At 42.7% G+C, this 19,344-nt stretch overlaps 1 protein-coding gene across 10 annotated transcripts in view; it reads left to right on the forward strand.

Annotated features, from left to right (window-relative positions):
- Window positions 1–19,344, forward strand: part of cep192 (centrosomal protein 192) — a 164,416-nt gene that overhangs the window by 105,650 nt on the left and 39,422 nt on the right. For all 10 annotated transcript variants that reach the window (XM_078215693.1, XM_078215696.1, XM_078215689.1 and 7 more), the window contains 5 exons: window positions 5,544–5,634; window positions 7,209–7,388; window positions 9,049–9,309; window positions 14,408–14,529; window positions 15,234–15,343. In XM_078215693.1, coding sequence (XP_078071819.1) covers window positions 5,544–5,634; window positions 7,209–7,388; window positions 9,049–9,309; window positions 14,408–14,529; window positions 15,234–15,343 — 764 coding nt within the window. The remainder of the gene's footprint in view (window positions 1–5,543; window positions 5,635–7,208; window positions 7,389–9,048; window positions 9,310–14,407; window positions 14,530–15,233; window positions 15,344–19,344) is intronic.

Genomic DNA, 19,344 nt, shown 5'->3' on the forward strand with positions numbered 1-19,344 from the left:
GGGACATGGTCATCGCTGGCTGGCCGGCATTTATTGCCCATCCCTAGTTGCCCTTGAGAAGACGATGATGAGCTGCCGCCTTGAGCTGCTGCAGTCCACGTGCTGTGGGTTGACCCACAATGCCATTAGGGAGGGAATTCCAGGATTTTGATCCAGTCGGTGAAAGTACATTACTTATCTTAATCACCTGCTTTATCTGTTGGAACAGAATATTGTTTAAAAAACATTTTTAAGAACAAAATCTGATTGGTAGATTGTTCTGAGAGATGACGTGCTTTGAGCTACAATGGGATATCCCTGAGAGCATATACTTTAGTATTTTGATGTTCTGAGTTGTCATGGGTTTCCATGCTACTGTAGCTGTTGTATGGTTGTCCATTTATTCAATATCTTGATGCATGTCATAAACACCAGCTGTGATGCACCATAGTGCATGCTTCAAGATCGCAATCACTGAAAAGAATGAATGAGTTTACTTATCTATAATCTATCTGAAATAGATAGGAACATCCAGGACCATGATATTTGTCGTCCTGATGCTGGTGGTCAAACTGTACTCCTTACAGGTGGGGAAAGTCAATTTTCCACTGCAGGTGTTCCTCTGTTTGGAACGTAGGTGTGGCATTGTCAACCTAGAGAAACCTGACACACCGTGGATCTCAGACGAGCAAAGCTCATCAGTTTTTGGTCAGTTTGGTACGTAAGTCAATTACCTGAAGGCACATGACAGCAGCATAGAGAAGTTTGCGAAGAACACAACTCTGGTTACAAATGGACAGATTCTCTCAAATAAAGAGTTTGGTTTGACCAGAAAATAAATGTCATGCTCCAGGATGTTGCCATACCAGCATTGACAAGGTGACCCTGGATTTTGTCGTTTGCTTTGCACATCTAAGCCCCACAATCACCAGAAATCTGTCACTTGATGCTGAAATCAATGCACATTACAAAAGCTGCAGCTGTTAAGTCCAAGCTAAATAAGAGAATATGGAAAAACAGCAACCTGGTTGAGAATACCAAAGTGCATGTTTGCCAAGCCTGTGTCTTCAGCACGCTCTACAGTGGTGAGACCTGCACAACAAGCCAGGCAGGAGAAAAGACTGAACAATTTATATCTCTGTGGTCTTTGTTATGTTGACATCTCTTGCAAGACACGATCACCAACTCAGTGAGGTCCTGGAATCTGCCAGTTCCGTCAGCATATGCTCATCGTTATGGCAGCAGCATGTGCGCTGACCTGGCACCAAATACCCAAAGACCTTCTGTCCAGTGAACTGGCCACTGTGTCACAATCTCGTGAGCTTTCATAACCCTGCCACCAGGTCACCTGCAAACGAGATATAAAGGTGGCAGACAGTGATATCTGAGAGATGGTCAGCGCTGACCATCACCTCTGGAGGCTGACTGTAAGGGCATTGGAAGAGGCAAGCTAGCTGAATAGAAAACCCAGAAAGGCAAGCAAATTATGCACCTTCTTGGTGCACTTTCTTTCTCTGCAGCAAATGTGGCAGAGAATGCCATCCCTGGTGGGACTCCTGACCCACAGCAGGCAATGCTGAACAGAGTTAACTGCGTTGGTGCAGGTCATTAACTTGCAAGACGGAATGTTGCCACCAGAATCCTGTGCTCTTCGCTGTTATCCACTGTCCTTCAGTGTGTAGTGTTTTGCTGTGAAGCTTGTATTTGAATGTGCAGGTCCACAGTTCCCTAAAAGTGGCAACACAGGTGGCTAAGGTGATAAATAAGGCATATGGCATGCTTGCCTCCGTGAGCTGGGGCATTGAGTACAAGAGTTGGGAAATCATTTTGCAGCAATATAAAACCTTGGTTAGGCTGAATTTGGAGTATTACGTGCAGTTCTGGTCACCACACTACCAGAAGGACGGGGAAGCTTTGGAAACAGTGCAAATAAGGCTCATCAGGATGTTGCCTGGTCCCGAGGGTGTTGGCTATGAGGAGAGGTTGAATAAACTAGGTTGTTTTCACTGGAAAGACGGAGGCTGAGGGGAGACCTGATAGAGGTCTACAAAATTATGAAACGCATTGAGAGGGTGGATAGTCAGAGGCTTTTTCCAAGGGTGGAAGTGTCAATTACAAGGGGGCACAGGTTCAAGGTGAGAGGGGGAAAATTTAAGGGAAATGTGTGGGTGAAGTTTTTCACGCAGAGCAGTGTGTGCCTGGAACGTGCTGCCAGAGGAAGCAGGCACATTAACAGCGCCTTAAGAGGCTTTTAGATGGGTACATGAATAGGGAGGGAATAGAGGAATGCTGATCGAGTAAGGGCAAAAGGTTTTTCTTTTAGTTAGGGCATCATGATCGGCATGGGCTTGAAGGGCCAAAGGCCCTGTTCCTGTGTTGTACTTTGTTCTTGTAAATCTGGAGATGGGGAGGGTTATTTTCAATGTGATGCACTCGATCACTGTTAGTGGTAATAAGGTTTGGCAGTAGAATCAAATTTGCAGTTGTTTCCCAGCTATAGACTGTTGAGCACTGTTCAGAGATGGAAATCAATGGAAGTTGTAAGATGTTGTATAGTTGGCACTTAAATTTCAGTTGATAGTTCTTAGTTTTGTTATGATTTGTAGTTTTAAAAGTTTCCAGACTTTTCCATTATTCCTGTTGGCCTAGATCTTGGTTTTCTAAGTTTGGCAAGTGTGTTGTACAGAGGGAAAGTATGTGCAGCATCTTTCTGGTCATGAAGGAGGAATTGTGAACAGTGGAGGAATGCACTCTTGGTATTTATGAATTGATTTTTTTGAAGTATACAGTTCTATTTACTAAAGTAGCTTTGTTCCAAAACTAGCTTGGTATTTCAGTTTTGCAGAGAGGTCAGAATTCTTTTTGTTGATGATGCTGTCATAGAACATAGGACATAGAACATTACAGCACAGTACAGGTCCTTCGGCCCTCGATGTTGCGCTGACCTGTGAAACCAATATAAAGCCCATCTAACCTACACTATTCCAATATCAGGTCACCTGCAAACGAGATATAAAGGTGGCAGACAGTGACATCTGAGAGATGGTCAGCGCTGGCCATCACCTGTGATGTTTATCCAATCACCATTTAAATGCCCTTAATTTTGGCGAGTCCACTACTGCTGCAGGCAGCGTATTCCACGCCCTTGCTACTCTGAGTAAAGAACCTACCTCTGACATCTGTCCTATATCTATCACCCCTCAATTTAAAGCTATGTCCCCTCGTGCTAGCCATCACCATCCGAGGAAAAAGGCTCTCACTGTCCACCCTATCTAATCCTCTGATCATCTTGTATGCCTCTATTAAGTCATCTCTTAACCTTCTCCTCTCTAACGAAAACAGCCTCAAGTCCCTCAGCCTTTCCTCATAAGACCTTCCCACCATATCAGGCAACATCCTGGTAAATCTCCTCTGCATCCTTTCCAATGCTTCCACATCCTTCATATAATGCGGTGACCAGAACTGTTCGCAATACTCCAAGTGCAGCCGCACCAGAGTTTTGTACAGCTGCAACATGACCATGTGAGTGCACCTTTAAGAAAGGTTTTTTAAAAAATCATGCAGCTTACAACTTAAGCAATATCATTGTTTGGAGCTAAATTATGGCAGTCAGGTGATAGGGGTTTTTTCCTTTGGGCTTTCAGTTTCGTTTTGGGGAGTGTGTCGGAAGCAGTTTAGCAGCAAGCTAAGAAGCAGTCTCTCTCTCTGTTCAGTTCTGAAACTATTATCAGTTAGCTGAAGGAGAGGCTTATTGCCGCCCTTGAAGAAACAGTTATTTGGGAAACAGATTCGACTACGACCTGAGTTTCTTCACAAGGGATTTTCAGCACTCAACCCAGGAGGCAGGATTCCTGTAACAAGTGGACGTTAATCTATGCTGTATTGTGTTTATTTGGAGGGTTTTGTATATTGGATGTTGGCTTTGGTTGGACACATTAGAGATATTAAGAGTTATACATTATCGTGGTTGTTGTGTCTCTTGTTTGTAACAATTAAAAGTTCTTGTTTATTGTCTTACTATACATTTCAACAATATTCTTCAATAAATTTTGTTTTTGATAAAAGCTCCTCATGGGTCAATTAAATCACACCTGAAGTGAAACCTCTCATGCTCATCCTAGCCAAATTAAATGTAAAACGGGTCAGGTGAGCTTCATAGAACACCTTGAAGCATCCAACTTGACTTGTAACAATGCAAACCAGTAGAGTCAGATTTATGTCAATAGCTCAACATTTTTATGGTAAATCCATATGTCTAGAAATGCATGCAAGGGATTAAATTTCCCTAAACAATACAATAATGTCAGTGGCCCCATTTAATCTCAATATTGTATACTGTGGTTTGTTTTAGAGGTGATTATAGGTCATTGTGCCCATAGTATCCCAAGCTAGTTTATCTGCCGTTCTGTGCTTTCCAAGGGCCATTGGAAGAATATAACATAAGGCACACTTTAAAAAAAAAATGATGTTTTCTATTATGTTTTATTTTCAAATGGTGTTGGATAACCAGCAAATTAGTAAACTTAATGGGAAATATCTCTCACCAAAGCCTTTTCATAGAAACCCTACAGTACAGAAAGAGGCCCTTCGGCCCATCGAGTCTGCATCGACCACAATCCCACCCAGGCCCTACCACCATATCCCTACATATTTACCCGCTAATCCCTCTAACCTACGCATCTCAGGACACTAAGGGCAATTTTAGCATGGCCAATCAACCTAACCCACACATCTTTGGACTGTGGGAGGAAACCGGAGCACCCGAAGGAAACCCACGCAGACACGAGGAGAATGTGCAAACTCCACACAGACAGTGACCCAAGCCGGGAATCGAACCCAGGTCCCTGGAGCTGTGAAGCAGCAGTGCTAACCACTGTGCTACCGTGCCGCCCTGTGCTACCGTGCCGCCCGTACAACCTAATTCATATTTATCACTTCAAACTGTTTCTTGATACAATCTACTGATGAAATCCTTACCTAACAGCCATGTGTCTGTAGCCTACTCCACACAGACTGCAGCAGTTCAAGAAGCTGGCTTATGACCATCATCCTCAGGCAGTAAATGCTTGTTGTGTCAGCAGCACCGAAATCCAGTGAACAAACCTATCATATTAATCAGATTAAGTATCAGCATACAGTGACATCACTATTCCTGGCCATTGAATCATCAATCAGTGATATATGGTCATTCTGTCATCTATCAGCGACTCGGCACGATCTTGCGTATATAATTTGTATATAACTATCTTCCACTTCCTGTATTTGTGTTTTATCAGATGAAATTATTATAGTTTCAATCTAGCACAAGTTCCATTTGCTGCAGTTCCATAGAGTTCATAAGCAGACTTTATTAATTAAACAGTTTGTTTGTTTTGTTAGGATCCTGGACCAGAACCCCAAATTATATCAGGAAGTCAGACTACACCCCAACAGTTTTTCTATTTTGGCATAAATGTGAGGATAGGATGTTTCACTCCGTTGACAAATTAGGGCCTTATTTCTAATTTACAAAGTTTCTTTTAGCTAGTTTGTACATTTTCTCATTGGGTTTTTTTGTCTTGCAGTCAACAGAAGCTTATCCTCAGAAACAATTCTTCATTTGTTACACACCGTTTGCGTTTGTTTATCAAAGGTCAAGATCAAGACTGTTTTCAGGTAAGTCTGAAGTAAAAGTCTGCATTAATAGCATTTGGAAACCTGAGGCGCCTAGAGGCACTTCAATTAAGCTTAATAAGTTAATTTTCACTTTTATATTATTCGTTTTTTTTCTTGCCACAAGTTGACTTTAATGACTGTTATTGCATCTGTCATAATGTTGTGGGTTGCCTGTAAACATTGGTCAGGCTGAAAGTGAGCAAAATAGTGCATGCACTTATTTTTAAGCTCATCCACCTGTAAAATTGAAAGTATGATCAGTGAAGTTGAAATTTATCCTTTATGCCTGAAACTGAATTAGTGAATTGGCCTTTATCGCGAGGGGGATAGAATATAAAAGCAGGGAGGTCTTGCTGCAACTGTACAAGGCACTGGTGAGGCCGCAACTGGAGTACTGTGTGCAGTTTTGGTCCCCTTATTTGCGAAAGGATATATTGGCCTTGGAGGGAGTGCAGAGAAGGTTCACCAGGTTGATACCGGAGATGAGGGGTGTAGCTTATGAGGAGAGATTAAACAGATTGGGTCTGTACTCGTTGGAGTTTAGAAGGATGAGGGGTGATCTTATAGAGACATATAAGATAATGAAGGGGCTGGATAGGGTAGAGGTGGAGAGATTCTTTCCACTTAGAAGGGAAACCAGAACTAGAGGGCACAGCCTCAAAATAAGGGGGGGCCGGTTCAGAACAGAGTTGAGGGGGAACTTCTTCTCTCAGAGGGTAGTGAATCTCTGGAATTCTCTGCCCATTGAAGTGGTGGAGGCTTCCTCGTTGAATATGTTTAAATCACGGGTAGATAGTTTTCTGATCGATAAGGGAATTAGGGGATATGGGGAGCAGGCGGGTAAGTGGAACTGATTCGCTTCAGATCAGCCATGATCTTGTTGAATGGCGGGGCAGGCTCGAAGGGCCAGATGGCCTACTCCTGCTCCTATTTCTTATGTTCTTATGTTCTTATGTGACAATGTATATTCATGGTGCACTGAGCTGGACGTGACCTTTCCAAGGAAGAATGCAGTCTGACTCAACACCATCCAGTTTAGTTTACATCTTTACCTGTGGTTCTCTGTTGTGCTAATAAATATTTGTTCACGCTCATAATTTAGCATAGTTTTATAATTTTTTTTATTTGTTTGTGGGACATGGGCATCACTGGCTGGCCAGCATTTATTGCCCATCCCTAGTTGCCCTTGAGAAGGTGGTGGTGATCTGCCTTGAATTGTTGCAGTCCATGTGCTGTGGGTTGACCCACAATGCTGTTGGGGGGGGGTAGTTCCAGGATTTTGACCCAACAACAGTGAAGGAACGGCGATATATTTCCAAGTCAGGATGATGAGTGGCTTGGAAGAGAAATTGCAGGTGATAGTGTTTCCATGCATCTGCTGCCCTTGTCCTTCTGGATGGAAGTGGTTGTGGTTTGGAAAGTGCTGTTTTGAGGTTTGATTTTTGCTGTGGTTTTAAATGATGTATTTTCTAACTGATATAAATCTTGATGTGTTCTCAATTGGCAGTAGTTCCGAAAATATTAGTTAAGGCATTCTTGAATTTCTGAATTTCAAAACTTTAATTCTTTTTTAGTTACAGAGCACATTTGGATCTGAGGAAAGACTAACTAATAACCGTGAGTTGATAGTTTGCCCTAAGGAAGATGTCTGTGTGCATTTTTTGTTTGCACCAACGCGGGTTGCCTGCATGTTGGCAAGGCTTGAAATTAAGCAGTGTGGGATACGTTCAAGTCGACCAGGAGTAAAATTTACAGTAAGTATATAACTAACTGAAACACATGGAATGGCGTAAACAAATCAATTACTTAGATTTAGTCGTTTATAATACAAAAGATGCACAGTATCATGAATTACTTTTCCAACAACAAGGCTATCCAAAGCACTATGTGGCAAAATGTCAAACCCCTCCAAAGTCTTATCCTTTGAAACATTGTTGCAGATAACCCCTGATGGTTAGCGCTGCTACCTCACAGCAATAGAGTCATAGAGGTTTACAACATGGAAACAGGCCCTTTGGCCCAACTTGTCCATGCCGCCCTTTTTTTTTTAAACCCCTAAGCTAATCCCAATTGCCCATATTTGGCCCATATCCCTCTATACACATCTTGCCCATGTAACTATCTAAATGCTTTTTAAAAGACAAAATTGTACCCGCCTCTACTACTACCTCTGGCAGCTTGTTCCAGACACTCACCACCTTCTGTGTGGAAAAGATTGCCCCTCTGGACACTCTTGTATCTCTCCCCTCACCTTAAACCTATGCCCTCTAGTTTTAGACTCCCCTTCCTTTGGGAAAAGATGTTGACTATCTAGCTGATCTGTGCCCCTCATTATTTTATAGACCTCTATAAAATCACCCCTCAGCCTCCTACGCAGGGCCAGGGACTCGGGTTCGATTCCTGGCTTGGGTCACTGTCTGTGTGACGTTTGCACATTCTCCCCATGCCTGCCTGGGTTTCCTCCGGGTGCTCCGGTTTTCTCCCACAGTCCGAAAGACGTGCTGTTAGGTGCATTGGCCATGCTGAATTCTCTGTCAGTGTACCCGAACAGGCGCCAGAGTGTGGAGACTGGGGGATTTTCACAGAAACTTCATTGTAGTGTAAGCCTACTTGTGACACACATAAATAAAACTAATGCACTCAAACTAGAAAAGCTGTTGACAATTACCTTTATCCGAACTGGAGCAGTTTCAAACATGTTCATAACCATTTCAACAATTCTAACATGTCTCCTTTCGGTATTCTGTGTCAGTTCTGTATAGCAACTTCACAAAATGTGTGAATGATAAACTTGGGAGATCCTATAAGCCAGTTGTTCAAGCAACTGAATGTTGGTTCTGTTTCATTTTCTGAACACACAAGCCTTTTCTCAACTGCTTCTTCACAGCGTCTGTTATCCTCCACCGCCGCCGCCCCAAGAGTCCCAGCTCTATTTAGATGTAGTCATCTGATTTGTGTTGGTCAGAGTGCTCTAGAATCGAAGATGTCTGTAACCATAGTTCATTTTCCGAATCAATCTGTTCCTGCACTGGGTAGTATTTGGGATCCTGATTAATAAATTTCTTAACTTCTGATTTTTTTTTGGTTAGAGAAATCTATTCCTGTTCTTCCCAACAAAAAGCAGACTAAGACAGGGCCAAGACAATTATCAGGATAAAATAGATGTATATGTGAACAGAGCAGAAATTGTAGCTGTCCTCCTAAAGTTAACTTATATTCATAAATTCTAATTCTTAGTAAAGGTTGTTCAACTGGTAACTGTTTCCTGCATTATGCAGATAGCTCATCTGATACTCAAAGAAAATACAGGACAAGTTTGCATTTGTAGATTCTGCAAGTGACCAATAAGTTGAAATTAATTGTGTATCAAAACTTCACATTATAGAATATTAATTTTAAAGCTTTTTTTTCCAGATTCCACTTTCCGGTTATGGAGGAACAAGCAACATTATATTGGAAGATGTTCATAAACAAACGGGCAGCTATATGATGAATTTGACTGATATCACGCCAGACACAGTGAGCAAGATAACTTTCTCGATGAGAAACACTGGCTCTCGGGCTGCTTACATTAAGGCAGCTTGTTTCATGGATTTGCAGATGAAAACTTTTATGCCCACAGATGTTGTAAATATTTCTCCAGCCCAATTTGTACTCAAGGAACGGACTCGAGAGGTAAGATAGTGTGTAGTAAAGGACAATACTAACTAATTTCTGAGAGAATGGACTGCCTTCTGTCTTTACTGATCTGCTCTCATGGAAATTGCTTTTTTAAAAAAAAATTAAGGTGAAATTTTATGAAGGCATAAAAGTAGAAATTCCTCCATCCAGTGGTTGAAGGGGAATCATTCTAAAGATGCTGCTTCTCAATTTTTTTTTTCAAGCTTAAGCCAATATTGCTTTCCCAGAAATTGTTTTGTACTAGATCTCAAGCTTAAGCTCACTTACAGCTGTAACAATCTCTCAAAGCATGAAACCTGGCAATCCTTGTGGCAATTCCATGCAGTTTTCATCCTTTTCTAATGCAGAATTATCTTGTTTTGTCTGTTTGGATGGATAAACATTGTGGCACTGCCGTCCTGAAAGTGCAGAACCTCGGAGACCTGCCTGCAGTAATTTGTACTGAGATTTGATACTTGGGGCCATGCATCTGTATATGCTTTGCTACAACACTTCATTACAAATTCAGAAACAACTTTGTTCTAGTTACTTGTCCTGTCTTATTTATAACCAGATCTCCTTTGATGCAAAGAAATATTCTGAACATGACCAGACTTTAAATGCTGAGAAGTCCTGTTTGTAAATTTTGATTTGATTTACTATTGGCACATTTAATAGTATACAGTGAAAAGTATTGTTTCTTGTGTGCTATACAGACAAAACATACCATTCATAGAGGAATAAAAGGAGAGAGTGCAGAATGTAGTGTTACAGTCGTAGCTAGGGTGTAGAAAAAGATCAACTTGGGTAGGTCCGTTCAAAAATTTGATGGCAGCAGGGAATAAGCTGTTCTTGAGTCAGTTGGTACGTGTCCTCAGACTTTTCCAACTTTTTCCCGACAGAAGAAGGTGGAAGAGAATATGTCCGGGGTGCTTAATTATACTGGCTGCTTTTCCGAGGCAGCGGGAAGTGTAGACAGAGTCAATGGATGGGAGGCTGGTTTGCGTGATGGACTGGGCTTTGTTCATGACCCTTTGTAGTTTCTTGTGGTCTTGGGCAGTGCAGGAGCCATACCAAGCTGTGAAGCAACCAGAAAGAACGCTTTCTATGGTGCATCTGGTGAGAGTTGTAGCGGACATGCCAAATTTCCTTAGTCTTCTGAGAAAGTAGAGGCATTGATGGGCTTTTTTAACTATAGTGTCGGCATGGGGGGACCAGAACAAGTTGGTGATCTGGACACCTAAAAACTTGAAGCTCTTGATCATTTCTACTTCATCCCCATTGATGTAGACAGGAGCACGTACGCCGCTACATTTCCTGAAGTCGATGACTATCTTCTTTTGTTTTGTTGGAGAGGTTATTGTCATCGCACCAGTTCACCAGATTCTCAAACCCATTCCTGTACTCTTGTCTCGTCATTGTTTGAGATCCGACTCACTAAGGTGGTGTCATCAGCAAACTTGAAAATCAAGTTGGAGGGGAATTTGGCCACACAGTCATAGGCTTATAAGGAGTATAGTAAGGGGCTGAGGACACAGCCTTGTGGGGCACTGGTGTTGAGGATGATCGTGGAGGAGGTGTGGCCTATCCTTGAAGGATGTAGGGTGAGGTCCTGTGGAGCTGGAGGCAGTGAACAAAAGATCTCCAGAGAGCATGAGTGGTATTATCATCAAATCCCCCATTATCAACATCCTGGGGGTTTGACCAGAAACTATACTGGACTGGCCATATAAGTACCATGGTTACAACCACAGATCAGAAGCTAGGAATCCTGCGGCAAATAACTCCCCTCTTGACTCCTCCAAAAGCCTGTCCACCATCTCCAAGGCACAAGTTAGGGGTGTGATGGAAATACACTCTACTTGCCTGAATGGGTGCAGTTCCAATAATACTCAATAAGCTTGACACGATGCAGGACAAAGCCTGCTTTATTGGCACCCCATCCACAAACATTCACTCTCTTCACCACTAATGTACAATGGGCAGCAGTGTACACCGTCTACAAGATGCACCACAGGAACTCGCCAAAGCTCCTTGGGCAGCACCTTCCAAACCCACAACCACTATCATCTAGAAGGACGAGCAGCGGGAACATCATTTGGAAGATTCCATCCAAGTCACTCGCCATTCTTTCTTGGAAATATATCACTGTTCCTTTACTGTTGCTGGGTCAAAATCCTGGAACTCACTCCCTTACAGCACTGTGTGGGTGTACCTACACCACATGGACAGCAGCAGTTCAAGAAGGCACCTTCAAGGCAATTAGTCATAGAACATAGAACATAGAAAGCCACAGCACAAACAGGCCCTTCGGCCCACAAGTTGCGCCGATCACATCCCCACCTCTAGGCCTATCTATAGCCCTCAATCCCATTAAATCCCATGTACTCATCCAGAAGTCTCTTAAAAGACCCCAACGAGTTTGCCTCCACCACCACCGACGTCAGCCGATTCCACTCACCCACCACCCTCTGAGTGAAAAACTTACCCCTGACATCTCCTCTGTACCTACCCCCCAGCACCTTAAACCTGTGTCCTCTCGTAGCAACCATTTCAGCCCTTGGAAATAGCCTCTGAGAGTCTACCCTATCCAGACCTCTCAACATCTTGTAAACCTCTATCAGGTCACCTCTCATCCTTCGTCTCTCCAGGGAGAAGAGACCAAGCTCCCTCAACCTATCCTCATAAGGCATGCCCCCCAATCCAGGCAACATCCTTGTAAATCTCCTCTGCACCCTTTCAATGGCTTCAACATCTTTCCTGTAATGAGGTGACCAGAACTGCGCGCAGTACTCCAAGTGGGGTCTAACCAGGATCCTATAAAGCTGCAGCATTATCTCCCGACTCCTAAACTCAATCCCTCGATTAATGAAGGCCAGTACGCCGTACGCCTTCTTGACCGCATCCTCCACCTGCGAGGCCGATTTAAGAGTCCTATGGACCCGGACCCCAAGGTCCTTCTGATCCTCTACACTGCTAAGAATGGTACCCTTCATATTATACTGCTGCTTCATCCCATTGGATCTGCCAAAATGGATCACCACACACTTATCCGGGTTGAAGTCCATCTGCCACTTCTCCGCCCAGTCTTGCATTCTATCTATGTCTCGCTGCAACTTCTGACATCCCTCCAAACTATCCACAACACCACCTACCTTGGTGTCGTCAGCAAACTTACCAACCCATCCCTCCACTTCCTCATCCAGGTCATTTATGAAAATGACAAACAGCAAGGGTCCCAGAACAGATCCCTGGGGCACTCCACTGGTCACTGACCTCCATGCAGAGAAAGACCCCTCCACAGCCACTCTGCCTTCTGCAGGCAAGCCAGTTCTGGATCCACAAGGCAACAGCCCCTTGGATCCCATGCCCTCTCACTTTCTCAAGAAGTCTTGCATGGGGGACCTTATCGAACGCCTTGCTGAAGTCCATATAGACCACATCCACCGCTCTTCCTTCGTCAATGTGTTTGGTCACATTTTCAAAGAACTCAACCAGGCTCGTAAGGCACGACCTGCCCCTGACAAAGCCGTGCTGACTACTTTTGATCATACTAAACTTCTCTAGATGATCATAAATCCTGTCTCTCAGGATCCTCTCCATCAACTTACCAACCACTGAGGTTAGACTCACCGGTCGGTAATTTCCCGGGCTGTCCCTGTTCCCTTTCTTGAATATAGGGACCACATCTGCAATCCTCCGGAACCTCTCCCGTCTCCATCGACGATGCAAAGATCATCGCCAAAGGCTCCGCAATCTCCTCCCTCGCCTCCCACAGTAACCTGGGGTACATCCCATCCGGTCCCGGCGACTTACCAACCTTGATGCCATTCAATAGTTCCAACACATCCTCTTTCTTTATGTCCACATGCTCGATCCTTTCTGTCCACCGCAAACCAGCAGTACAACCACCCAGATCCCTTTCCACCGTGAATACCGAGGTAAAGTATTCATTAAGCAGCTCCGCCATTTCTAACGGTTCCGCACAAACTTTTCCCCCTTCACCTTTTAAGGGTCCTATGCCTTCACATCTCATCCTTTTACTCTTGACATATTTGTAGAAAGCCTTGGGATTCTCCTTAATCTTACCCGCCAAGGCCTTCTCATGACTCCTTCTCGCTCTCCTAATTTCCTTCTTAAGCTCCTTCTTACATCCCGTATACTCCTCTAAATCCTTAACACCTCCTAGCTCTCTGAACCTTCTGTACGCCTCTCTTTTCTTATTCACCAGGTTCATCACAACCTTCGTGCACCACGGTTCCCGTACCCTACCAACACCCCCCTGTCTCATCGGAACGTTGTCATGCAGAGCTCCAGACAAACATTCCTTGAAAATCCTCCACTTTCCTTCGGTACTTTTCCCCAAGAATGCCTCCTTCCAATTTACCCGTCTAATTTCCTCCCTGATGACACTGTATTTCCCTTTACTCCAGAGAAACACTTTCCTAGCCTGCCTGATCCTATCTCTTTCCAATGCTATCGTGAAGGAGATAGAATTATGATCGCTATCCCCAAGATGCTCACCCACCGAGAGATCCTCCACCTGTCCAGGTTCATTAGCCAGCACCAGATCAAGTACAGCCTCTCCTCTAGTAGGCTTATCCACATACTGTGTCAGGAAACTCTCCTGGACACACCTAACAAACTCCTCTCCATCCAAACCCCTAGCCCTAGGGATATTCCAATCTATGTTTGATATTCCAATCTATGATGGATAATAAATGTTGGCCTAGTCAGCAAGGTTCAAATCCCATGAATGAATTTTTTAAAACGTGACAGACATGAAGAGGATATTGTGATGGAGAGTTGCCATTCTCTGCAAAATAAAGGGTAGTTTGGCAGACAACAGTTTTGTCAGTAGGTTCTCTTTTTTGTTTGTTCTCTCCTACCTGCTTTTCCTGCCAGAACTGCTCTTAAAACCTATTGCATTTCTAACTTTTTCCAGTTCTGATGAAATATTAACTCTCTCTCCCTTTCCACAAATGCCACTTGAAACTGTACAATATTCCCAGCTTTTTAATTTTAAATTTATAGCATTCACAGGATGTTGCTTTTAAATTAGCATCAGAACTTAGTTTGGTTTTGATCCACGTGTATGTAACTTTCTTCTCAGACGATTACAGTAACCTGCAACTTCACTTTAAGAGAATACTTTCACTGTAAAATGGATTCTGCATTGCTTTGTCAAATTTGTTTCTATTGTGGAGACGAGGTAGCACGACAGCAGCTAAGAAGGTGAGTCACATGTTTGCAATTTTTGATACTTTGAAAGTTTGGGAAAACTATACTTGTCTCTATCTTTTTTTAAGCAGTAAATTTAATTTGTTATGCTAATGATTAGCTTTAAAAAGACTGTGTGGCAGTAATTGAATCAGGATATTTGTTAACTGCATATCTGGGCTACAGACAAAAATCATCCAGGGTTCTTACAAGTGTCCAGTGACTGCTGTGTGGACATCAGGTGATTTGTGTCTGTCAGAAAACAAGAGACTAAAATAGTTGTGGATAAGGAAACCGTTTACAATCAAAAGTAATGCCCAGTTCCGCAATTTTAAATTATTTACAATTTTGCATCGACAAATTTCTTGGTGACGTGAGGGAAGAAAATGTTTACAATCTTTCAATAAAAGGTTGGTCTTTCGAGTTTGTAGCTACGGCATAATGAAGCAGAGAGGGAGAAGTTTATTTAATAACTGGTTTTCCCGGGAATCTTTGTCCATCCTGAAAGTATTTGTTTATTAGTATTCCTCGCTATTAGCATGAAGATTCATTAAGAAGAGAGCAAAACAGCAATTTTTAAGCTTAAAATGTGAATGCACTAAATCAGAAAACCAGTCCTTTAATCATTAGCTTAGTTATTGCTTTCATGATCAACCTACAATTTCATTGTTATCTTGTCTATCATCTTCACCCCCCCCCTCCCCCAAACATTACCTCAGGGCTCTTAGCCAGAATCATCGTGGAGTTGAACAGATAGTTTGTGGAAGCAGCCCGCTTCGGAAGATTAATTTCGATCAGAAGTTTCCTGGGGAAGAGTTAGTGTCAGAAGGTATTAATTGTTTATTTATCTTTCATTTAGCCTGAAGGTTAACTTTTCATGGGTTTTTCTGTCATTTTAATGTAGGTGAGACTTTCATATCCTGAAAATTCTCAACTTCAACCCCTTTTTTAATGTTCAAACTTTATATGATCATCCATGCTGCATTTGAGGCAAAAGAGTTGGATTTTAAAAATGTATATTTGTCTTAAATTGTTGCAAAATTTGGAAAATGGATATGTATTTCACAAGCACACTTCATTTTTTAAAAATAGAACATAAATTACTCATGATAAATTTGACAGCAAGCCTCTTAGTCTTGGGTAAAGACCTTTTATATAAATTAGTATTGGCGGTTGTGACTATACACCAGACAGTGGCTGAAGTAAGCAATGGAGCTGGTAAATCCAAAGGGACCGCTGATACCTTTTCAACAAAATCTCTTGAGACCTTACTCAGGACTTCAGATGCAATACAAGAACATGAGAAATAGGAGCTATATGCCTGTTTCAGTACGATATTGGCTTCTACTTCTGCTCCCTTTTCTCTGATGTTCCCATAAGTCTTGATTCCCTTACTATACAAAAATAAGACCTACCAATCTCTGACTTGAATATGTTCAACATGGACCATCCACTTCCCCATGGGGTAGAAAATTCCAAAAGTAAAAAAAATTTTAGTTCTAGTCTGAAATGGCTGACCTCTTATCCTGACAACCCCATATCCTACAACCTCACAGCTGTAGACTTCTCAACCAGGGGAAACATAATCCCAGCATCTGCCCTGTTGAGTTCCTTAAGTTTGTTTTGCAAGATTGTCTCATTCTTCCAAATTCTAAGGTCCAGCTTGCTCGCTCTCCATCTAGGAAAATCTTCTCACTGTATTCCAGAAATCAGTCTAATGAATCTATTGCACTCCCAAGGCATGTATCTTTCATGGGCTAGGAGACCAAAACTGTATGTAGTACTCCAAGTGTAGGTCAGTGTTCTCGTACTTGCAACCCCCTTTCTATCAGATATAGAAGGAAAACTAGGTCAGTCCAACAGGCTGAGGAGACATGGGCATGATATGGCACATGGGAGGGGAATGTCTATTTCAATGTAAGGAGCCTGGTAAGGCAGATGAGCTTAAGAGCATTAATCAGCACGTGGAAATATGATATTGCTACAATAACTGAGACCTGGGCGAAAGAAGGGCAAGACTAATAACATTCCAAGGTGTAGAGGTTTCAGGTGTGGTACGGGGTGGGGTGCGGGGGGGAGGGGTGGGGGGGGCAGCGGCAGTGGCGGGATGTAAGCGAGGAGGGGGCATTGCATTACTGATAAGAGACCAACACTGCAGTAATGAGGGAGGATAGCTTAGAAGGCTCTTCAAATGAGGCTGTGTGGGTGGAGCTTAGAAATAAAAAATGGGTGATCATTTTGCTAGGATTATACTACATGCCTCCCAACAGTCTGAAGGAGACAAAAGAGCAGACATGGAGGCAGGTCACAGAGAAATGTAAGATAAATAGGGTATAGTAGTAGAGGATTTCAAGTTGGTCAATGTTCACTGAAGTCATCTTGGTGTGAAAGGATTAGACAGGGTGGAATTTTTAAAGTGCATCCAGGGGAGGTTTTGTGCCAGTACGTAAATGGTGTATTAGGGATGGGGGCAGTGCTAGACCCGATCCTAGGGACTGAAGCCGAGCAAGTGTCAGTGGGCAAGCATTTTGGGGATTGTTTCAAATGCATTATGGAAAGGGATAAGGATAGTCCAGAAATAGTGTCTGAATTGAACGAAGGCTGATTTCAATATCACTAGACAGGATCTGGCAAACAGCATGGTGGCACAGTGGTTAGCGCTGCTGCCTCACTATGCCAGGGATCCAGATTTGATTCCCAGCTTGGGTCACTGTCTGTGCTGAGTCTGCACGTTCTCCCCGTGTCTGCGTGGGTTTCCTCCGGGTACTCCAGTTTCCTTCCACAATATGAAAGGTTAGGTGCATTGGCCATGATAAATTCTCATTCAGTGTGGAGTGTGGTGACGAGGGAATTTTCACACTAACTTCGTTGCAATGTTAATGTAAGGCTACTTGCAACGCCAATAAATAAACTTTAAAAACTAGACTGGGAGCAGCTGCTTTCAGGTAAATCTACATCTGGAAAGTCGGAGTCTTTTACCAGTGAAATAGTGAGAGTTCAGGGCCAACATATTCCTCCTAAGTGAAGGGCAGAGGCAGCAAGTCCAGGGGATATCGAGAGTTGAATAAAGGAACAAAAAGGAACATGTGGTAGGTATAGAGCACTAAAAATGGGGGAGCCCTTCAGGAGTATAAAGACTGTGTAGGGGTTTGATGATCCTGTGTTGTTGAGATATTTTACGTTTCTGTAGAATGTTTTAAGGTTCAGTTTTTTTTTAGTTGGTATGTCTGGAAAGAATGCAGCTCCGATGCTGAGCAAGCAGGATAATTACTAATTTTACCCATAGTTTATTTAGCAGAAGACTTTGTGCGCTCTCGTTTACAAAATAAACAGTCCCTGGGTTTTTTTGATTTAAAAAAAAAATGGAATGAGAGTTTAGATATGCAGAGCTGTGTGATGTTAGGTTAATGGGAGGAGCCATGCCTGTTTCTTTCATTTTAGAGTTCCTGACTGGAGCGCACACAATCCCTGCAGTGTAGAAGGAAGCTACTCGAACCATCGAGTCTGCGCCAACTCTTACTCAGGTTTACCCCGTAACTCTACCCCACAAAGCAATATATCTTGGGACACTAAGGGGCAATTTGGCATGGCCAATCAAAGAACATGCAAACTCCACACAGTCACCCCAAGGCTGGAATTGAAACTGGGTCCCCGGCACTGTGATGCAGCAGTGCTAACTACTAGTGCTATGGAACTGTTTAAAGAAGAGGTCTGCTCTCTCTGCAAAGTCTCTCTGCAGCTATAGGACTTTCTACACTTATTTGAAGTATGCCTGAATTTAAAGTGGGTTTAAGCCTATGGGAAGACTGTTGCTTACTTGGAACTAGTGATGAGTATTTCAGGTGTGGCCTGACTAGTGCCTTGTATCATTTTAGCAAGACTTCCCTATTTTTACACTCCATGCCCTTTGAAATAAAGGCCAACATTCCATTTGCCTCCTTACCTGCTGAACTTGCGTGCTAGTTTTTTGTGATTTATGCATGAGAACTCCCAAATCCCTCTGCACTGTAGCTTTCTGCAGTCTTTCATTTAAATAGTATTCAGCTCCTTTATTCTTCCTACCAAAGTGCATAATTTCACATTTTCCTGCATTATATTCCATCTGCCAGGTTTTTGCCCACTCACTTAACCTATCTATATCCCTCTGCCGACTTTGTGTCATCCACAAACTTGACAATAGTACATTCACTTCCCTTGTCTCAGTCATTAATCTATATTGTAAATAATTGTGTCCCCTGTGACACTCTACTAGTCATTAGCTGTCATCCTGAAAATGCCCCTCTTATCCCAACTCTCTGGCGTCTATCAGTTAGAAGTTTAACAACACCAGGTTAAAGTCTTTAAGATACAAACAATGAGTGGAGAGAGCATCAAGACAGGCTAACGTGATGCTCTCTCCACTCATATTGTTTGTATCTTAAAGACTTGATTAGCTGTAGGTATTCACATTCCAACCATTATTCATGTAAATTGAGTTTGTGTCTTTATATGCCCTGTTTGTGAACAGAATTCCCACTCACCTGAATAAGGGGCTTGGGGCTCCGAAAGCTTGTGTGGCTTTTGTTACCAAATAAACCTGTTGGACTTTAACCTGGTGTTAAACTTCTTACTGTGTTTACCCCAGTCCAATGCCGGCATCTCCACATCATGTCTATCAGTTAGCCAATCCTCTATCCATGCTAATATACTACCTCCAACATCTTGGCCTCTTGTGCAATAACTTAACATTTTTTTTGGAAATCCAAGTAAATTACTTTCTATTGATTTCCCCTTTATCCTGTCCATTACCACCTCAAAAAATTCTGATAAATTTATCAGGCTTGATTTCCT

This window comes from Mustelus asterias, chromosome 7, assembly GCF_964213995.1.
Source record: "Mustelus asterias chromosome 7, sMusAst1.hap1.1, whole genome shotgun sequence".
In the NCBI taxonomy this organism is placed as follows: Eukaryota; Metazoa; Chordata; class Chondrichthyes; order Carcharhiniformes; family Triakidae; genus Mustelus; species Mustelus asterias.